This window comes from Ctenopharyngodon idella, chromosome 22 (assembly GCF_019924925.1).
Source record: "Ctenopharyngodon idella isolate HZGC_01 chromosome 22, HZGC01, whole genome shotgun sequence".
Lineage (NCBI taxonomy): Eukaryota > Metazoa > Chordata > Actinopteri > Cypriniformes > Xenocyprididae > Ctenopharyngodon > Ctenopharyngodon idella.
Genome location: NC_067241.1, coordinates 27,557,322 through 27,576,385, shown reverse-complemented (window position 1 = coordinate 27,576,385; position 19,064 = coordinate 27,557,322). Strand labels below are relative to the sequence as shown.

The 19,064-nt window shown below is 39.0% G+C and overlaps 1 protein-coding gene across 3 annotated transcripts in view; it reads left to right on the top strand.

Moving 5' to 3' along the window:
- zbtb46 (zinc finger and BTB domain containing 46) overlaps window positions 1–19,064 on the top strand; it is an 89,798-nt gene that overhangs the window by 13,762 nt on the left and 56,972 nt on the right. For all 3 annotated transcript variants that reach the window (XM_051879763.1, XM_051879762.1, XM_051879761.1), the window contains exon 2: window positions 16,210–17,211. In XM_051879763.1, coding sequence (XP_051735723.1) covers window positions 16,245–17,211 — 967 coding nt within the window. In that variant the 5' untranslated portion in view covers window positions 16,210–16,244. The remainder of the gene's footprint in view (window positions 1–16,209; window positions 17,212–19,064) is intronic.

Here is a 19,064-nt window from a genome sequence, read left to right as displayed (position 1 = left end):
CGTGCTCACGTTTTAGTAAATCGTGTACACGATTTAGTAAATTGAGGGAACGAATTAGTAAATCGTGCACACGATTTAGCCTACTATTTTTTTTCCTGCATGTCATGTCCAGGGCTCCGTAAGAATATACCTTCTTGCGGTTTATTCAATGCCTCGTTCGCCAATGTACATGTGCTTTTACGGCTTGCAAACTTCAAGATTTGGTTTTGTGTGATGTATTGAACATCTAATTATACTGTTTTTTTTTTTTTTTAAATGTCATCTTAAAAATCATATATATATATATATATATATATAATATATTGTGTGTGTGTATATGGAAAATTTAATATTAAATGCAGAATTTAAATGTTTCCTAAGTCCTGGCACATAAAATATATATTGCTAAAAATAAAATGGGGTTAGGGTTAGTGAAAATGTTTAATGAAGTAGCTGAAAATATCCTTGTTGAGCCCTACAGTATCAACTTTAGGTGTAAAGGTTAAAATTACTCACAGTTTGGTTTTTATCGCAGTTTTAGGGTCACGGTTTCAGTACGGTTCGGTATGTGCTATGTTCAGGGGAAAAAGGACTATACTGTCAAGTAAAAATAAAGAAAATAAGAACAAAAATAATCAAACTACAAGCAACGGCACAAATAAATACATTAGAGCAAAGATACAAATAAGATTAAAGCTGCAAGCAGCAATGAAAGGGCCCTCGCACCCATACCACCACCACCCGGTGGCTTTAGGAAAACAGAGCACGGTGGGCAATATGCATTTAAGTATATAAATATAGGAGGACTATGTCAGTCATTTGTATTTGCCACACTTCCTGCTACTAACTGGTGGCGCTATGACTATAACTAAATTTTGGTGTGTAGATGTCTTCAGGCCTGGGCACTTATCAAACACGTGAAGTTTGAGGAGGATTGGACATTGTATGCTTGAGTTACAATAACTTCCTGTTTCATTACGATAATAGCATGCTTCAGTACTCAGCTAAGTGTTGCTAGCATGTTCTAGAATGTTTAGCACTCAATTGCATATTTTAGTATGTTGCTAGTAGTGTATCACAGTGTTAAACACATCACTTCCTGTTCAAAATATCTCATTTCCTGTTGGGTTTTCAGATTTTGCACCCAGCGACTTTTTTCTAAGTACTGGGCTGTTACATGTGTCTACCGAATTTCATACTTGTATGTGAAACGTAGCGCAAGGGATGCTTTGTTTAAATTTTGTAGGTGGCGCTATCGAGCCATTTTGCCACACCTAATTCTAAAACCCATATCAGATGCACATTTTCACCACTCCTGATGTGTGTACAAAGTTACATGAGTTTTCGAGCATGTTTAGGCCCTCAAAAATGCGATTCATTTCAAAGAAGAAGAATTGACCGAGCAATTACAATAGGGTCCTCATACCATTGGTGCTCGGGCCCTAATAAACAGTGCTTTTCAGGTTATTTAGGTATCTAACAGTAGAAAAAAGTAATCAAATATAAAATAACATTGCATATAATCTTCACTGTATAAGTTAAATAAAAATTAATCATTATTAAAGTTACAAAAGCTATTCAGTCAAGAGCAGTGCGTGATTTCCTTGTCTTTTGTTTGACTAACATTAAAAACACAGACAGCAGCAGGAAGGCAAGGCTGCTGTCACTTTAAGATATAATGCACAGATCTAACATACTGACACTGATACACATGCAAGATCTATTTGGTTACTGACATTTTTTCAGATCTTCCTTTGTGTTCAGCAGAACAAAGAAATTCATACAGGTTTGGAACTACTTGAGGGTGAGTAAATGATGACAGAATTTTTTATTTTTGGGTAAACTAACTCTTTAAAGGGTTAGTTCACCCAAAAATGAAAATAATGTCATTTATTACTCACCCTTATGCCATTCCACACCTGTAAGACCTTCGTTCATCTTCGGAACTCAAATTAAGATATTTTTGTTGAAATCCGATGGCTCAGTGAGGCCTGCATAGCCAGCAATGACATTTCCTCTCTCAAGATCCATTAACGTACTAAAAACATATTTAAATCAGTTCATGTGAGTGCAGTGGTTCAATATTAATTTTATAAAGCGATAAGGATATTAAAAAAAAAAAAAAAAAAAACGACTTATATAGTGATGGCTGATTTCAAAACACTGCTTCATGAAGCTTCAGGGCATTATGAATCAGCGTGTCGAATCATGATCGCGTGTCAAACCGCCAAACTGCTGAAATCACGTGACTTTGGCACTCCGAACCGCTGATTCGACACAAAAGATTCATAACGCTCTGAAGCTTCAGGAAGCAGTGTTTTGAAATCGGCCATCACTATATAAGTCTTTTTTTTTTCTTTTTTTTTTGGCGCACCAAAAATATTCTCGTCGCTTTATAGTATTAATATTGAACCACTGTACTCACATGAACTGATTTAAATATGTTTTTAGTACATTAATGGATCTTGAAAGAGGAAATGTCATTGCTGGCTATGCAGGCCTCTCTGAGCCATCGGATTTCAACAAAAATATCTTAATTTGCGTTCCGAAGATTAACTTACGGGTGTAGAACGGCATGAGGGTGAGTAATACATGACATTATTTTCATTTTTGGGTGAACTAACCCTTTAAGCCATAACCGACTATGTTTGCTAGGATACTTACCAAGACAGGCATGTTGACATAATTTTTGTGTGAATTTGTCTGTTCAAACACAAGACTTGAAAGAAAACTCAACATTTGCGCGCTGTCTGAGACGTGGCTTTCTGTGTGCACGCCTCGGATGAGTGCACACACAAATCTTCTCACAGAGCACGCAAGTTCTCTTTTCATGCCTTGCTCTTGAATGTTTAATTTGGCAAGGCATAAACGAATTTAGTTTAAACACAGATAGCAACGTGTGCTGTTCGGGTCTTCAGATTTAAGATGAACTGTGGTGCGAGTGCGTGCCGAACCGTGGGTGGAGAACGGTATGGTCCGATTTTTTTTTTACCGAGAACCATTACACCCCTAGACTACCCATGGAAGTCCAGACCGATTGGTCGAGTTTAGCTGGTAAGCATGGCCTGTTATATCTAAACCAGCCAATTCCGCAACCATTCAGGTGAAACATAACTTTTGGCAAACATTTTATAAAGTTTTGCCAGTCTTTTCTTTCCCCTTCTCACAATAGTTGAGTTGCTGAGAAGTGTGTAATCTTTTAGATGTTAAAACGCTTTCTTAATATGCTGAGTCAGCTATAATTAAGGCATCTGTAAATTGATTCTCCAGAAAAAGTATAAACGCTGTGGCTGTTTATGCTGCTTTCAAAACATTGCTCTGTTTGTTTGAGCCTAACCAATGACAATAGTTAGGGCCGGAGCTATGGGTTTGTCTGACCAATGGCAGATGACGTTCAAGGAAACCTGTTTGAAGTGTCATTACTTTTAAAGATCTGTTTCATCATGCTAGTTACACAGAAATTACACACCTATAAGGAAAGAGGTTTTTAAATGTCATGATCAGCAATTTGAAGAGGAACAACAGTTCATTAATAAGTTGTGAGGTCATGCTGTTTTCCTCTCTCCAAATTCTTTCTTTCACCGTCTATCTGTCTCTCTTTTCTGCCACCCCCTCTTCTTCTCTCCCCATCATTTTAGTATTTGGCGAGCTGTTAGTTTGGGGTTATCCAGTACGGATGGTTTTTAGAAGGATGCCAATGTTTTGTTGACAGCCCAGCAGTCACACTACAGACACCCCCTCCTTTCTGTCCACCTGCACCTCTCTTTCTCTCTATTTCTCTATTTCTCTCTTTCTCTGTTTTTCTCTCTCTCTCTGAGTCATTGACAGGAGCCAGTGTTCCTGATTATGACAATTAGCTTCCTGACAGACACCTCATGCCAGGACATGTTTGTTTGTGTGTGTGTGTGTGTGTGTGTGTTAGTTTGGATCTGGAACTTTAAAAGCCTGTAAATCTCACTTTTAAAGAGATCCTTAACGAGAATTTGGGAGTTTGCTTTCTATCTATCTATCTATCTATATCTGTTTGTCTGTCTGTCTGTCGTTCTATTATTCAATGTCCGTCCATCTATGTATCTATTGTTATATCCATCCATCCATCTTTGTGTATATAAATGCATATGTTTGTGTGTATGTTATATATCTTGAAGTTATAGCCTGCTTAAGAAGTGACAGAGAGGGTGGACAACGGACATGAAAAACTAAATTGCGACTGCACAAAACAAGCGCAATGCTAAAAAATATGTTTTTACTAAGTTTAAAAATGAAAAGCAGCGTTCAGTGAATCATTCTGTGAAGTTTGCATTCGTGGACCTTATCTGGCGGTGATGAGCCTTCCTGTTGTGATAATGGCTTGTCACAGCATGGTGTGTGAGGTTGTGTGTTGGTGTGTGTGCGCACAGGAGTGTGTGCTTACAGGAACGGCTTGCTTCAGTGCAGCGTGACAACGCCGGTTTGTTGTGACACCTCTCACGGCGCGAGCTCCAGGAAGGTGTTAAAGATGAGTCGTCGATTCGTGAGTAGCGGCAGCCGAGCTTTAGGGAGTCATCGGCGCACCATTTGGTGGATTTGAAATGATGACTCTGTATGTGTGTGTGTGTGTTAATGTGAGTGTACACTCATAGAAAAAAAGAAATAAGTGGGAGAAAGCAAGACAGCGAAAGAGAAGGAAGAGGTGGAGATCGTGCTGGAATTTGACTCCCACTCAGTAACTAGCTTGTCATCAACCTCTCAACCCTGCGCTTAAGTGAGACCGTCCCTCAGCGAAGATGGTCAGATGAAGATACACAAACTCATTCATTCAATTCAGTTGAACCCATCCTTGTAATCATCTCATTTGCAGTATCACAATACGCATCGCTATCCAAGCAGTTTTTAATGTCAAGACTACACTGTAAAAAAATTCATTGTAATCAGCTTTTTTTTTTCTTGTTTTCCAGTATAAAAACATCCATAAATCAACATAAATTTACTTGAATAGCAAAAAAAAGATATTATTTTGTAGCTTTAATTAAGGTATTTAATTTACCTCACTAAATTTTGTTATTTTTTTTATTTAAAACTAGAAAGAAATTTATTGCGGTATAGGAAAAATGTGACAATAAAGATGATTATAATAAAAGTTTTGCTGTTTTATCGGTACTAACAACTCAATTTGATGCACTGATGCTAAATTAGTGAAAGTTCAGGAGTTTTAAAGATTGTATCTCTGAATATATTAAGATATATTAAAATATATTCTCTATTCTATTAAGATATTATCTTAATATCTTATGCAGCTTTAATTTATTTCAAGTAAACGTATCTTATTTTAAGCATCTTTATTGTAAAACAGGACAAAAACACTAATTAAGAAAATGTTTTTTTTTTTTTTTTTTTTTTTTTTTTTACAGTGTATGATATGAATGACTCACAAAAACAAAGGTCTGGGTCAGATTTCACCCAAAATATAATGAAGCCTATTTAGGCCATTTTTTTGCATCGTGATATTATTTTTATGACAATTAAGCACTTTACACCCAATTAATGTGCCGCAAAATAATTTCATTCTCATTACTGCTATTCAAAATGATATGTTGTCTTATTGGAAATAATTGGTCATGGTAATATTTCCAATCACCAATGAGAATAATGAGATGTTTTAATGAAAATTTGGAGGGGGGGTTAATTTGGCTTAACTGTCACTAAAATAATGTCCCAGTGCAAACATCTTAATGGTCATAAAATAATTTCTTCAGTGTTTTTGTGCACAATATGTTTTTTTTTTTTTTTTTTTTTTGATTGTGGGGTGAAATGTGACCTAGACATGTTCTTGGCAGGTGTGATTCACCCATCCATGGCCTTGTTGCTGGTAATGGGAGAAGATATGTGACAACCAAGACCCCACACAGAGGTTTTGGGACCCCCTAGGGACTCTCCCACCCGTCTTCTCAAACTCTCTGTGAACACTGAATATATCCAGTATTTTAAGTGTAACTCATACGGACAGTTAGTTCCCGGATCTCTTGTGTGTTTCTTCATGCCACCATATCTACGACCGTAAGTCACCCGAGAACATTACTCCAGGATCCACCCCTGTTTATTTTACTGGCAAATCCAATCTTGACTCCCTCCGTAACACCAGCTCTCGTTAAACAAAAGACACTCTGTCAGGTTATCTCCTGCTAACCTCCCTTCTCTCTCTCTTTCACTCTCCCTCTATCTTCCCCCTACCATTTTCTCTTTTCATTTTCCTACAGTGGTAATGAGATGTTTCATTATTTGCATTTCACAGCTTTTAATAGCGAGAGAATTTAGGCTAAGCCCCGGGTTGTCAGAGAGGGAGCCTCCACTGGAGACACGGCTGGCTTCAGGGCCTCCGAGGCAGTGAATAGCCCAGAAATACACTAGGACAGAGGGAAAGAGGGAGGGAAGGAGTGAAAGAAAGATGGAGGACAAAGGCCAGATAGCTCATGCTGCAAGAAGTGCCTCTGCCAGGTACAGTCTTAAGGGTTAACAGGTTAACTGCTTTTTGCCTGGCATGAACTTTTTCCACTGATTTTCTACCCTTTCCATTGGTTAGAGGAAAAAGAGGCTGTGTTTAAAGGGGACCTACAATGCCCCTTTTACAAGATGTCTCTGGTGTCCCCGAAATGTTTCTGTGAAGTTTCAGCTAAAAATACCCTACAGATCATTTATTATAGCTCTTCAAATTTGCCCCTATTTGGGTGTGAGCAAAAACACGCCGTTTTGTGTGTGTTCCTTTAAATGTGAATGAGCTGCTGCTCCTGACCCCCTTTCCAGAAGAGGGCGGAGCTTTAAAAGCTCGCGCTTCGGTTGCTCAACAACAACAAAGCTGGACAATCCCACGCAGCCAAAATGACAATTGTCAGTAATGGTGTTCAACCTTACATTGTTCAAGCCGGAGTCGGACACTGATGGAGAGACTCAGGAAGAAGTTACATCTTTTAGAATGCAACTGGACATTTCTGAATGGTTAGTGGATACATTTATGTAGTTGCTGTGGAGTTGATTCAACTCATCGACTAGCATGTGACGTCATGTTAATCTTTTGTGCAAATCCAGCGTTGAATTGACCCTTGTTTGTGAAGCAGTCTGGCGTAAATGACGGCATGGCAACTCTTCCTCTTCTCTAAAGCAGCCCAACATGGCATCACCCATGTTGGGCTGTAAATTTATGTAAATTTTGGGGTTTGTGATGTCACCAACCCAGGAAAAAGCTTGTTGTAATCCTTACCAGCTGTTTGTTGTAGTCCTTAAAAAGAAATTCCTGTAAAATAAAATATTTTCCTTTGCATTGAACTTTGAGTGTCGTAACTTTGCAGATGTTGTTTATGCTCAAACAGCAACATTACACACTAACTAAAGTTAAAAAAGTGAAATCATAATTAAGGACCCCTTTAAGGGGAAAGGCATTAATAAAGCTAGTGTGTTATGGACTGTGATTCTGTGATCATTCAGAGACCAATGCAGTGAGAGAAATGCAGTGTTTCTGTAACGCACAGGCATTGCCAGCATACTTTCTGGTGAGGGAGTTGTTGCAGTCTTTCGAGGTGGAGATGAATGGAAATGTTCACCAGGCGTTTGGGGAAAGTGTGCCAGAGCATTACTAAAGAGTAGAGATAAGGCCTTTGTGAGCTTGTGAGTTTGCATTGAAAAGTACCTGTATGTCAGTTGATACTAAAATAGAAAAATGTTACAGTAAAATAGCTATATTCTGGGAATGTCCAACCACATCCAGACTTTATATTAAAGATGTGTGCATTGCCAAATTTTGATTATTTTGGTTCTTCTGCTGTAAAAGTAGCAATGAGCCATATGAATGATGGCAAAAATTTGAGTCATGTTATGGCAATTTTGCTCATGAATATTCATTAGTCATGCTGACACATTTAAACTTTCATATTAAGGGTGTTTGTTTGATGGGTAAAATTGAAAAATTCTTTCTAGTAGGTAGTAGTGACTCAATTCTGAAAGCTTTGCTCATGAATATTAATTGCTATGTAACCTTCCTGGAATACTCAGCAACTTTTTATTAAATATTTATCGTTTTAATTGTGAAAGTACTTTTTTTTTTTTTTTTTTTTTTTTTTAATTCTGTAGTGGTAGTGCAAACTGAATTCAATAGCAAAAAATAAAAATTATTTTACGGCAAAGGCTCATGGATATGACACTAATCTTGTTTTACTGCTATTATGCAATATCCAAACAAATAAAAGATCACACGTTTGATATAAAGTACTTGATTAATGCCTTAGGTTAAGGTTCAGGTTAGTAGAATACGTTGGCATGTACTTGCAATGTTATTTATAGTCAGTATAATGTCTGTTGGGGATCATCAAAATAAAGTGTTAGCAAATGTTAAGCAGACAGTCTACTAATACTCTAATGACTTGTAGCTGACATGTACTTGCAAAGTTACTTACAGTTCGTAGAATGTTTAAAGTGGACTTTCCAAATAAAGTTTTTATCAAATGTACATGGCAATGTATGTGGCAGTTGTAAAATTGCTCTGTTGTTACTACACAAGGACAAAACCTGGCATTAGTGTGAGAGGGAATACCTGAATCTCATCACTAAGTTTTAGCAGACAAGCTCAGGGAAAAGTCTCATTGAGAATTTTCGGATAGAACCTTGCAGGACCTCAGTTTAGCAGAGAGCACATAGGGACAAGGCCTTGATGTGAACCGGTAAAGAGTGAAGTCTCCCTGTCCCTGTTTCACACCACTCACCCGACACTCTGACCTATCCAGCCTTTCAGCACGGACTCACCTTCACTGCTCCGGCTTAATGCTCAAGAGGAGGTAAAGGAGGACGTGGGTGGGGAGGGAAGAGGTGCTGAGCCGGGTGGAGCTGAGCGGAGGGTTAAGACTCTCAAAGCCTTTTAGATCCGCTCTTGTCACATTCTCGGTGGTGTGACAGGCTCTTGTCACCTGGGCCAGCTGGAGTCTGGCCTAAAGACAGACACCGAGATAGTGCTGCTCAGTCTGTGCAGAGATATATAGTCAAAAGAGTTCTAGGATTTTGGCTTAACAATTGTTTGTAGTGTGTGTATATATATATATATATATATAATTTTCAGCATTATTACTCCAGTCTTCAGTGTCACATGATCCTTCAGAAATCATTCTAATATGCTGATTTGCTGCTCAAGAAACATTTCTTATCAATGTTGAATCTTTGGTAACATTATAAATGTCTTTACTGTCACACTGTAAAAAAGAACTGTTGGTTTAACTCAAAAAAGTGAGTTATCTGGTTGCCTTAAACATTTGAGTTCATTGAAATTAAAAATTTGAGTTAATACAATGAAGTTGATTGGTTTAAACAACAGAAACTCAAAATAGTATGTTATTTGAACCACATTAATTATCTAAGTTGATTTGAAAAAGAGAAAATGTTATGATAAATCATAAAAATATTTTTTTACAGTGCACTTTTGATCAAATTAATGGATCTGTAAAATTTAAATTTCTTTTAATTATCTTTATTTTAGATGTTTTTCTCGGCAAATATCGATGTATGCAATTTAATGCAATAATTCTGATTAATTAGTCCACTTTTTATACAATTATATTCAATTTTAATTGATTGGCAGTCCTAACTAATACGTTTAAGTGCTGAAAACACCAGCATAATGGCAGCACATAAAGTTTATGAGATTTGCTCTTGCTGCAGTCAAATGTACAGTATTTCACTGATGTCCCCCATGTAATTTAGGCCTGTCTATTAGTCATACCTAGAACACATTGTGCCAAAGAACATATCGTAACTAGCTTCTACTTATCTGCTAGCTTTGAGAGTGAAATAATCAAACTTGGTATGAAACGTACCTTACTTTTATCAATGCCATTTATTTAACATCCATATTTTATTTTTAAACACTTTGGTATCATGTGTTAAAACTTTCATTGACAAACATTGTTGCATAATACAGTATAACTACATTAATGTACATTCAGAAAGGTGTATTTTAATATATATTTATATTTTAATGTATATGAACAATTTGATAAGCTTTACATTTGCTAATATCTCATTGATTATTATAAATAGTAACCATCTAGTATTTGTCAATGCAGTGTATCCAAAGCCAAAACACCTTTTTTATCCTCCTCATTTGCTTGTGTCTATTTATATTGCTATCCTAATAGTTATAAATAGCGAGACTAAATGCATCCACCTTTTATCCTCAGCTCATTTATCTCTGTATGTGTTGTAACACTCCATTCTTTTTGAATTTCTTCTAGATGCTTTTAAGAGATACCTCAGCACAGCCCTTGTAACCATATTTATTTAAAGCTGTGCTTAATTCTCATTTTCTGTTTACTTTGTTTTATTTGGCTAATCTTTTAATACCAGTATTGCTCGTTTAATGAGTCATTTACTCGGTCAGACCACATTTAAACAGCTGTTGGTTGAGTCAATTAATGATTTTACCACCATCTGGAAAGCCAATTTAAGGGTACGCTTGTAGTCTTTCCCTAATTAAATTTAGCTATTTTATGACTTAAAATGCAGCAGCTGAGCTTTGTAAAGCCATCATAAAACTTTCATGAACTTCTGAAAAAGTTTCAAACTTGCATTTCTATTTAATTTTTTTTCACAGTTGTAGCATACATTTTGTGCTATTTTAAAGGCCTGCACCCTTTTTGTTCTACTTTTCCTGTTGCCAGCTCTGTGAAATTGGGGATTAACCCCTCGGATAATGGACCTGATGTCCAGTTGAGTGGTTTAAAATGACTGGCTGCCTGAGAAACACACTGACGCATACATGACTTACACCCTCTGAGCACTCTCTGAGTGTCTCCTTCTTCCTCCCACCCTTCCTATTTCCGCCACCTCCTCGCATGTCACGACTGTCCTTCCCACCATCATGTACAGAAACGAAAAGAAAAAGAATGAAAGATGGCCTTGTTTCCCCCATCCCCTCCAAGAATATCAGAACCACCTCAACAAAAATAGGGAAGAGCATAGACGTATATGCATGGGTGTTTGTGTGGAATGTGTGTGTGTTTTCTTGGCCGGAGGAACGCAGTCACTCCAGATCTGAGTTTTTGAGGGTGACAGGAACTGTAAGCGGTGGTGGCACTCTTTAACACTCTATCCTCTGAGACTAAGGCTGCTCTGGCCTCCATTCTTTGCACATTTCTTCCCTCCAATCCCATTACAGGCCTAACCCTAACCTTAACCTTACTACTACCACTTCTTATGCTTTCTATTTTGGTGCGGACAAAAGCTGCAGTTAGACTAACTGTGAACTCAATATATAGGGTAGATAATATCATGATGTTGTGCTCTTGGTGGAGAAACATTGATGGATAGTGGTTATCGACCCTTATTAAAGCAATTGCTTCCAATCATGTATAATCATCTGAATCATCTGTTAGATGATGTAGTTTTACAGGGCTCCCCCCCCCCCGACAATTTCTGTTACTGAATGCAGTCAGAGAGCTTCAATTAAAGCCATCAGCCTACGTTTGGAGAACGTGAAAATCGTTTTTTTTTTTTAAAGTCAACATCAGAATTGACCCTATGAAGTTCCTGGTCATGTGGCGAATGACGAATCGGTGCACATTATTTCACCTGGTTTTTTCATTCCAGGATTTTTCTCCATATAGTTGACTTCAACTGCTACCAATGGTTTAAAGGTTTTTCAGTTTCAGTGCAGCTTCAAAGGGCACTACACGATCCCAGCTGAGGAATAAGGGTCTTGTCTAGCGAAATGATCGGCCATTTTCTAAAAAAAAAACAATGTATGTACTTTTTATCCACAAATGCTCGTCTTGCAGTAGCTCTGCGATGCGCCACGCATTACGTAATCACGTTGGAAAGGTCACGCGTGACGTAGGCGGAAGTACTGCGGTAGGGCGAAAAAATCTAATTTTCTCCTCCAGTATCAAAATCGTCCGATATCATTGTTTTACCTTTTTTTTTTTTTGACTTAGTCTTTTCATGTTCGCTTTTTAAACACTTGCTCGATACTTCTGCCTATGTCATGCGTGACCTTTCCAACATGATTACATAATGCGTGGCGCATCGCAGAGCAGTGCAAGGCAGGCATTTGTGGTTAAAAAGAATATACATTTTTTATTTTTTCAGAAAATGACCGATCATTTCACTAGATAACACCCTTATTCCTTGGCTGGTATCATGTAGAGTCCTTTGAAACTGCACTTAAACTGCAATTTGGAACTTCAACCCGTTGGTAACCGTTGAAGTCCACTATATGGAGAAAAATCCTGGAATGTTTTCTTCAAAAACCTTAATTTCTTTTCGACTGAAGAAAGAAAGACATAAACATCTTGGATGAAATTATCAGGAAATTTAATTCTGAAGTGAACTAATGCTTTAATTTGATTATTATTGCAGTGGACATTTATGGGCATTTTACATTTTTTACATCTCCAAATATTGCTCTGGAATCCAGGCCCCCCTTCTCTCATATAGCCTTTTCCAAAATGTGAAATATAAATTATGGTCTTGCACCTGCACTTCCGCTCATGGCTCTGTTGGGTTCACTAAGGTCATGTGACCCTGCTGTTTCTCTTTTCATACTCTTCCTTTTTGTCTAATAAGCTTCAGATCCTTCTCGTCCCAGTGAAGCAGAAAATCTGATTAGTCCGACTGCATTCAGTGTTTAGCCGCGTTACACGTCTGTCAATTGTGTTGTTTATGTTTATTGTTGTTTTGCACTTGATTGCCCAGATTGCCATGTAACTCAGTCGGCCAATGAAAAGATATTAATATTCATTGTTGGTTGCACAGTTGAAGTAGTTCTGAATAGTCACATGAAAAGAACTCACTAATTTGGTGTGTCTGGGGTGCGAAGTGCTGTTATTTACTGAGCGTATCCTCATTGTCAGTGACAAATAAATTGGTCTAAAGGGTTAAAGTGGAATAGATGAAAAGATTTTCTGATGTTAAGAAATTCTTTCGTCATTTACTCACCCTTATGTCGTTCCAAAAACGTAGGAATTTTCTTTCTCAAGTGGAACACAAATGTAGATTGTCCTAAAAAGGACAAAACAAACCATAAAAATATCACAAATTGGTTTATGCAACTCATAATCCAAGTCTTCTGAAGTTTGTGTGAGGTTTGTGTGAGGAAAGTGTAACTATCCCTTTATATCGGCAACATTGTTCAGTTGTTCTTTAGAACAAGTCGAACGACGGAATTATAGGCAATTGAATCAAAAAAGCCTCAAGCGAAGCAGTTGGAGGCTAACTTAAAACTATTAAAAAGAAAAAAAAGTCACTTGTCACTGTCAGTCTCTTCTTCTTTCAGTCTTCCAAGTAAGGTGTATTTGTACAAGTGGACATGGGAGAGGCAGAGGATTGATTTGATCTTACAAGCCATCAGGTTGAAAGGAACTTTCCTAAACATGACCTGAAGTGTGCCGGCCCCGCAGCAAACGCTGCTGTCACTATAGTGAACGGGAGCTGTCACACTGCAGTTGGGCCGATGCGAGCTGACAGCCTGAACGCTCACAAAACAAATCATGGCCCCATTTGGTAACACTCCACGTCCCTGCGATTTAGCCCCAACCAGGACGGCTTCTGTGCTGCTCATAGAGGATGCTAGTGGGGAAGTGAAGCCTATTGGGGATATCTGCATATGTATGTGTAAATATGTAGGTGCATGTTCTGTAGGAAATCACATCACAGGCCCTGTCCCAAATGGTACACTTCATGTGAACTTGCACTCTTGTGGACTTACAGTGGCTGCCGTGTGCACATGTCTGTTAACAAGACCATAAGGTGTCCCATTTGTCCTTTTAGGTTTGAGAAGAGTGCTCGCGATATGCGCCTTCGATGCGCAATTTTGCTGAGCTCCGCAGCACACTTCTACCCGACAGTCAAAGCTGCATTACATCATGAAAGTGTGGACTCAGTGGAAGATCGCGAGGGCTTAGGGTTCCATTTGGGACAGGGCCTCAGTGGGTGTCAGTGAAATCATGGCTTGGCAGTTAGAAAGAGATGCCAGTATAAGCATCTGCTGTCATGAATCGTTCTATGGGTGAATCTTACAAAGATCATATTTCATGTTAAAATCAAAAGATTACATTTTCCATAAAGAAGATAAAGCATATATTTATGACCATTAAGACAATTTTACGGCCCAGCCCGTGACTGTCAAAACAAGTGACTGTCTTTATGAATGAGTCATTGAATCATTCGCTCAGCCGATATCTGAATCATTCATGAACAAAACGCCACAACTTTACATTGCTTGGTTTTGCAACAGTAACAGTTCTGCAACAGCAAATTTTAAAACAGCAATTTTTACCATGATATGTATACACACAAATATGTTTTTTAATAAAAGCAATTTTTTATTTTTTATTGCATTGCAGTAATGCGAATTTTTTAAATTACTGAAGGCTACTGAGAATTGTGAGTTAATAATGTTTAACTGTCATGAAAATAATGTAATTATGCAAACGTTGTCCTAAAAAATGTTCTTTTTTCTTTAAAATATATATATATATATATACATATAATTTATATAATTTATAGATTCATCCCTATGCTTTTCCCCCTCTTCCCAGTTGAGCGTATGTTTTGTGTTTATAGATTCTCTCTTTCCTCTGTGCACGTTCAAGAACAATGCATTGCCTCATCTAGCTCTCCTCCCCCATCTCTCTATCTTAATGATTATAGCAGAGATGCTCAGGTGTTCACTGTTCAACCCTTTAATCATGATGTTTCTCTCTGTTCGCTTTATTAGCTGCCAAATAAAATCACCCAGTGAGTGTGTAAAGCACTTTAACACAATCATCGCCTCTCCTCTTCTCACTTTTCTCTTTTTTGTTGCTAAATTGTTTCATTTAATTACCATTTTGTGAGTTAGTTGAATAATAAAGTGGAAAATGGAGCTGCCAAACAGATAATTCATTTTTAGCGAGGAAAGGTGATGGCTGTAGCCCAGAAGACAATCAGCCTCAAGCCATCAGAGTTGGCCAATGCATGTCACCTGCTTCAGAATGGCATTTTAGTGACATTTAGTGCTTAAATGACTTTTTACAGAGATAGAAGACCCCAGTAATAACAACTCAAAGCTGTGGCCAATTTCTTCTGTCAGGTTTTGTGCTGGTAGGTGTCTTTTATTGGAGGCAGGTTTTCAGTGATGAGTGAGAATTTCTAGATTTTGATGCTGCGCTCCATGAAAATGCAATTCTTCACTTGATTTAATATTAATCTTAAGGTTTCTTGAAAATGCATAAGAGGTTACAGCAATGTCAGGGACTGTCAATTGTCACACTACTTAAACATTTTGAAGTTGTTTGCCACACAGAATTGGAAAACTTAAAATGAAGCATTTAGTTCCTGATTGCCCACGTGCAATCTGTGCCCGCAGAACTCTTCAAGTTTCTGCAGAATTGTGTTTTTTGTTTAATAAATATTTTGGCTAATTTGATAATGCTGTGACCTTGCAATAACATTGAAGTACTCTCAGCTCCATTTAATAAATTTTTACCATTTTACCAAATACATTTAACAGAATCTATCATATTTCTCCTTAAAGTAGTGCAAAAATGTGGAAAAAAGTCTGCAGATTCTTTTTGGGCCTTCAAAGGGGTTAATGTGGGCCTCCTGTTCAGCCAATGGCTGTGTTTGGATTAGCATATTAATATACTACTATACTATTCCTGCAGTATGTATACTATGCACAGTATGTGAATGTGCAGCAAACAACAGAGCGCATTACACAAAATATTGTATCCCACAATGCAGTGCTCTCAATCTGACGTTCCATTTCTAATGTGACAAATTAACTGGCAGATGTTAGCTGTTATTTCTCTTTTTTGACTCTTTATTTGACTGGATCAACAAAAATTAAATAAATATTCTGGGATCTGTCAATACACGCTAAAAACCAAATTTGCTGTATAATGTTGATTACCGCAGTAAATAATTTAGACTTTATTGAATATAAGTGATTTAACAAAAATATGACCTTCACAAATACTGAATGTATTTTTGCTTAGTGTAAGTCAAAATGATTTTCTGATAATGATAACTGGATACCATTCACATGGAACATAATATGGTCGTAATGTATGAAAACAATGTGACATACTACTGTTTAAAATGTTTATCGTTGAATAATGCCAACTGTTTCACAGTAATCTACAAAGTGTATACTAGTGTAAGCTGTTTGATCTGTATCCTGCATCTACTGCAACTGTACTAACCAGGGTTTGTGTATTGTATGTTGTCCTCCGCCAGACTCTGTTCAGGAGAAGCAGCCACCCATTAGTCCAATGAATAACCGGAAGGAAGACATGGAGATCACGTCGCACTACCGGCAGCTCCTGCGGGAGCTGAACGAGCAGCGGCAGCACGGCATCCTGTGCGACGTGTGTGTGATCGTAGAGGGCAAAATCTTCAAGGCGCACAAGAATGTGTTGCTGGGCAGCAGCCGCTACTTCAAGACACTTTATTGTCAGGTGAAGAAGGGTTCAGAGCAGCAGGCCACCATCACGCACCTGGACATCGTCACAGCCCAAGGCTTCAAGACCATCCTTGATTTCATGTACTCTGCCCACTTGGCGCTCACAAGCAAGAATGTGATTGAGGTGATGTCGGCTGCCAGCTACCTGCAGATGACCGACATAGTGCAGGCATGTCACGGCTTCATCAAGGCAGCGCTAGACATCAGCATTCGCTCCGAGCTCGCAGATGAACTAGCGGATATTGAGATGGGTAACGTGGTGAGCTCTATCGGAGGCGGGGCTGGGCCTGGTGTGGGCGGAGCCTCGGAGGCACTGGCATCTATGATCTCGGCCCGCAGCTCCTCGCCGTGGCTGGCCAGGCGCACTAGTCCAGCAAATTCATCTGGAGACTCGGCCATCGCTAGCTGCCACGAAGGCAGCAGCAACTACGGCAAAGAGGACCAGGAACCCAAAAGCCATGAGAGCCAGGAGGATGCTTGTTTGCAGCCCTTGTGGCCTGCTGATTACCGCTCTGTCCAGGTCAAAGAGGAGCAGGTCTCCCCCTCCAATCTGCAAGACGGGGCTGGCCGAGGGGCACAAGGCACACCCGGAGAGCAAGGTGGAAGAGGAGAGGGGGGCTGGCAACCCCCTGGCTCGGGCCGCAGGAAGAACCGTAAGAACAAGGACACAGTCAGACACATAACCCAGCAGAATGAAGGGGACAGTCGGACAGCATCGCCACTACCATCCATGCTCTCCACCCCTGGCTGGAGCTACGGCAACCAGGACATTCCAGGTAGGATTGCTGTATTGGTTGCTTTATTGCTTACTTTATTAGTGTAATCATATCACATACAATAACTGGGAAACATTTAACAACATCACTGAGCTGATTGCTGATCTTTCATGAAAGATCTTGCAGAAGGAACTTACCCTGCATCTGAATATGCATACTTCCCTATTATATAGTACACTCTTAAAAATAAAGTTTTTTTTTTTTTATAATGGTATCTACGGTTCCATGAAGAACCTTAAACATCCATGCAACCGAGTTATAGAGTTATATTAATTAATGGCAGTAAAGTATGCTACTGACGCTGTAGGTGGCAGATGTAGTACATCCGGATTACATTCATACTACACACATTCATACTATGTGGAACATACTTTTTAACACTCACAAAGCTTATTCCTCATCAAATGTAGTGCCTTTCAGACAGTATGCGATTTCGGATGCAACTTTAGCACATGCAAGCACTGCCTCATCGATCCCGTGAGAGTCAGATCTTCTGGAATACTTTCCCACCATGTTTGATTGTATAATTCAAACCCAGATAGAAATAGAACTCTGATGAAGATGAAAATTATTGTTGTAACACTAATAGTATAGCGGCGTGACAAACTACAGATTGAGGTGGGGAATTTGGGGTTGAAAAAACTCATTTCCTCATTAACATCGGAAAGACACATGGGACGCAAGGCAGCCTCATCAACCTAAAAACAAAATCGGTGCTGAGGAACAGATCACGCTAGCAAGCGGGGAAGAGGCCCTACCTGTCTCGGATACTGTTGCTTATAGGTATGTAGATCATTAAAAGTGTGGCAGCTCTAATCTCTGGTGTATTTGTGCAGGCTGACTGTGAAATGGGCACACACACACTTTAAGAAAACAGGATAATTGAATTGACCTTGGTGGCGGTATGAGGATTAAATTGTATGTGTGTGTGCGAGTGTGTTGGGATGGGGGGTGCCCCAAGGTCTTCTGAAGTGTGGAGAAGAAGGGATAAAGTGAAGGAGAGAGGGAGGGGAATACGCGGAGATCTGCATCAGCTTAGTGCGAGTTTACCTACTTAACTCTCGAGGCACTCTCTCATCCTCTCTGTTTGCCAGCCCTGCTACCTGCGGCTCCAACAGAAATAACTGCACTTGCTGACCCAACCCCACAGATCAAATATCAAGTGCAAGACTCCACACATCTAAGTACACACCGGCTCTCTGTACTACGTACACACACATGCTCACAAAAGTCACGCCCCTTTCCTTTGTGTGCAACACAAATAGTACACATTTATATTCCTTTCGCATTGACCCCTATAAGCCAAACTAATATTCTAGTCAAGCTTTTGAGGTCAATTTAATTACACTGTAAATGGAATCGAAACATTGTCAAATCGAAAATCATCCCTCTTAACTGTGTGTAAATCTCAGTCCGCTAAGGAACCGAGGACTTGAAAAACGGCAAATTGCTTTGGATGTCATTTGATAATATGGGCCGTATCTCGATGCTCAGTGAAGATGGGAATATTGCTTGGTACACAATACAGGCTCAGGCTTGGGCGAATCAGATCAGGGTGAGAGAAAAAGGACATGTTGTGAAAGCCCTCATGCCCTGCTCCGGGATTTGGACTCGGCTGTAATTTTCCTACTGAATTCGTGGATTTTTGAGGAGTTGAGGAACACAGGTTTGTCCTCAAAATCCAAAACTTAGTCGCGAACAAAGTGCTAGTTTTTTGTAGCTTCATATGGTTTTGTTTTGTTTAAACTAGGGATGTCCCGATCAAGTTTTTTTGCCCCTGATCTGATCAGAGTCATTAAATATTGAGTACCTGCCAATACTGATTCCCGACTCCTAATATATATGTGTGTATA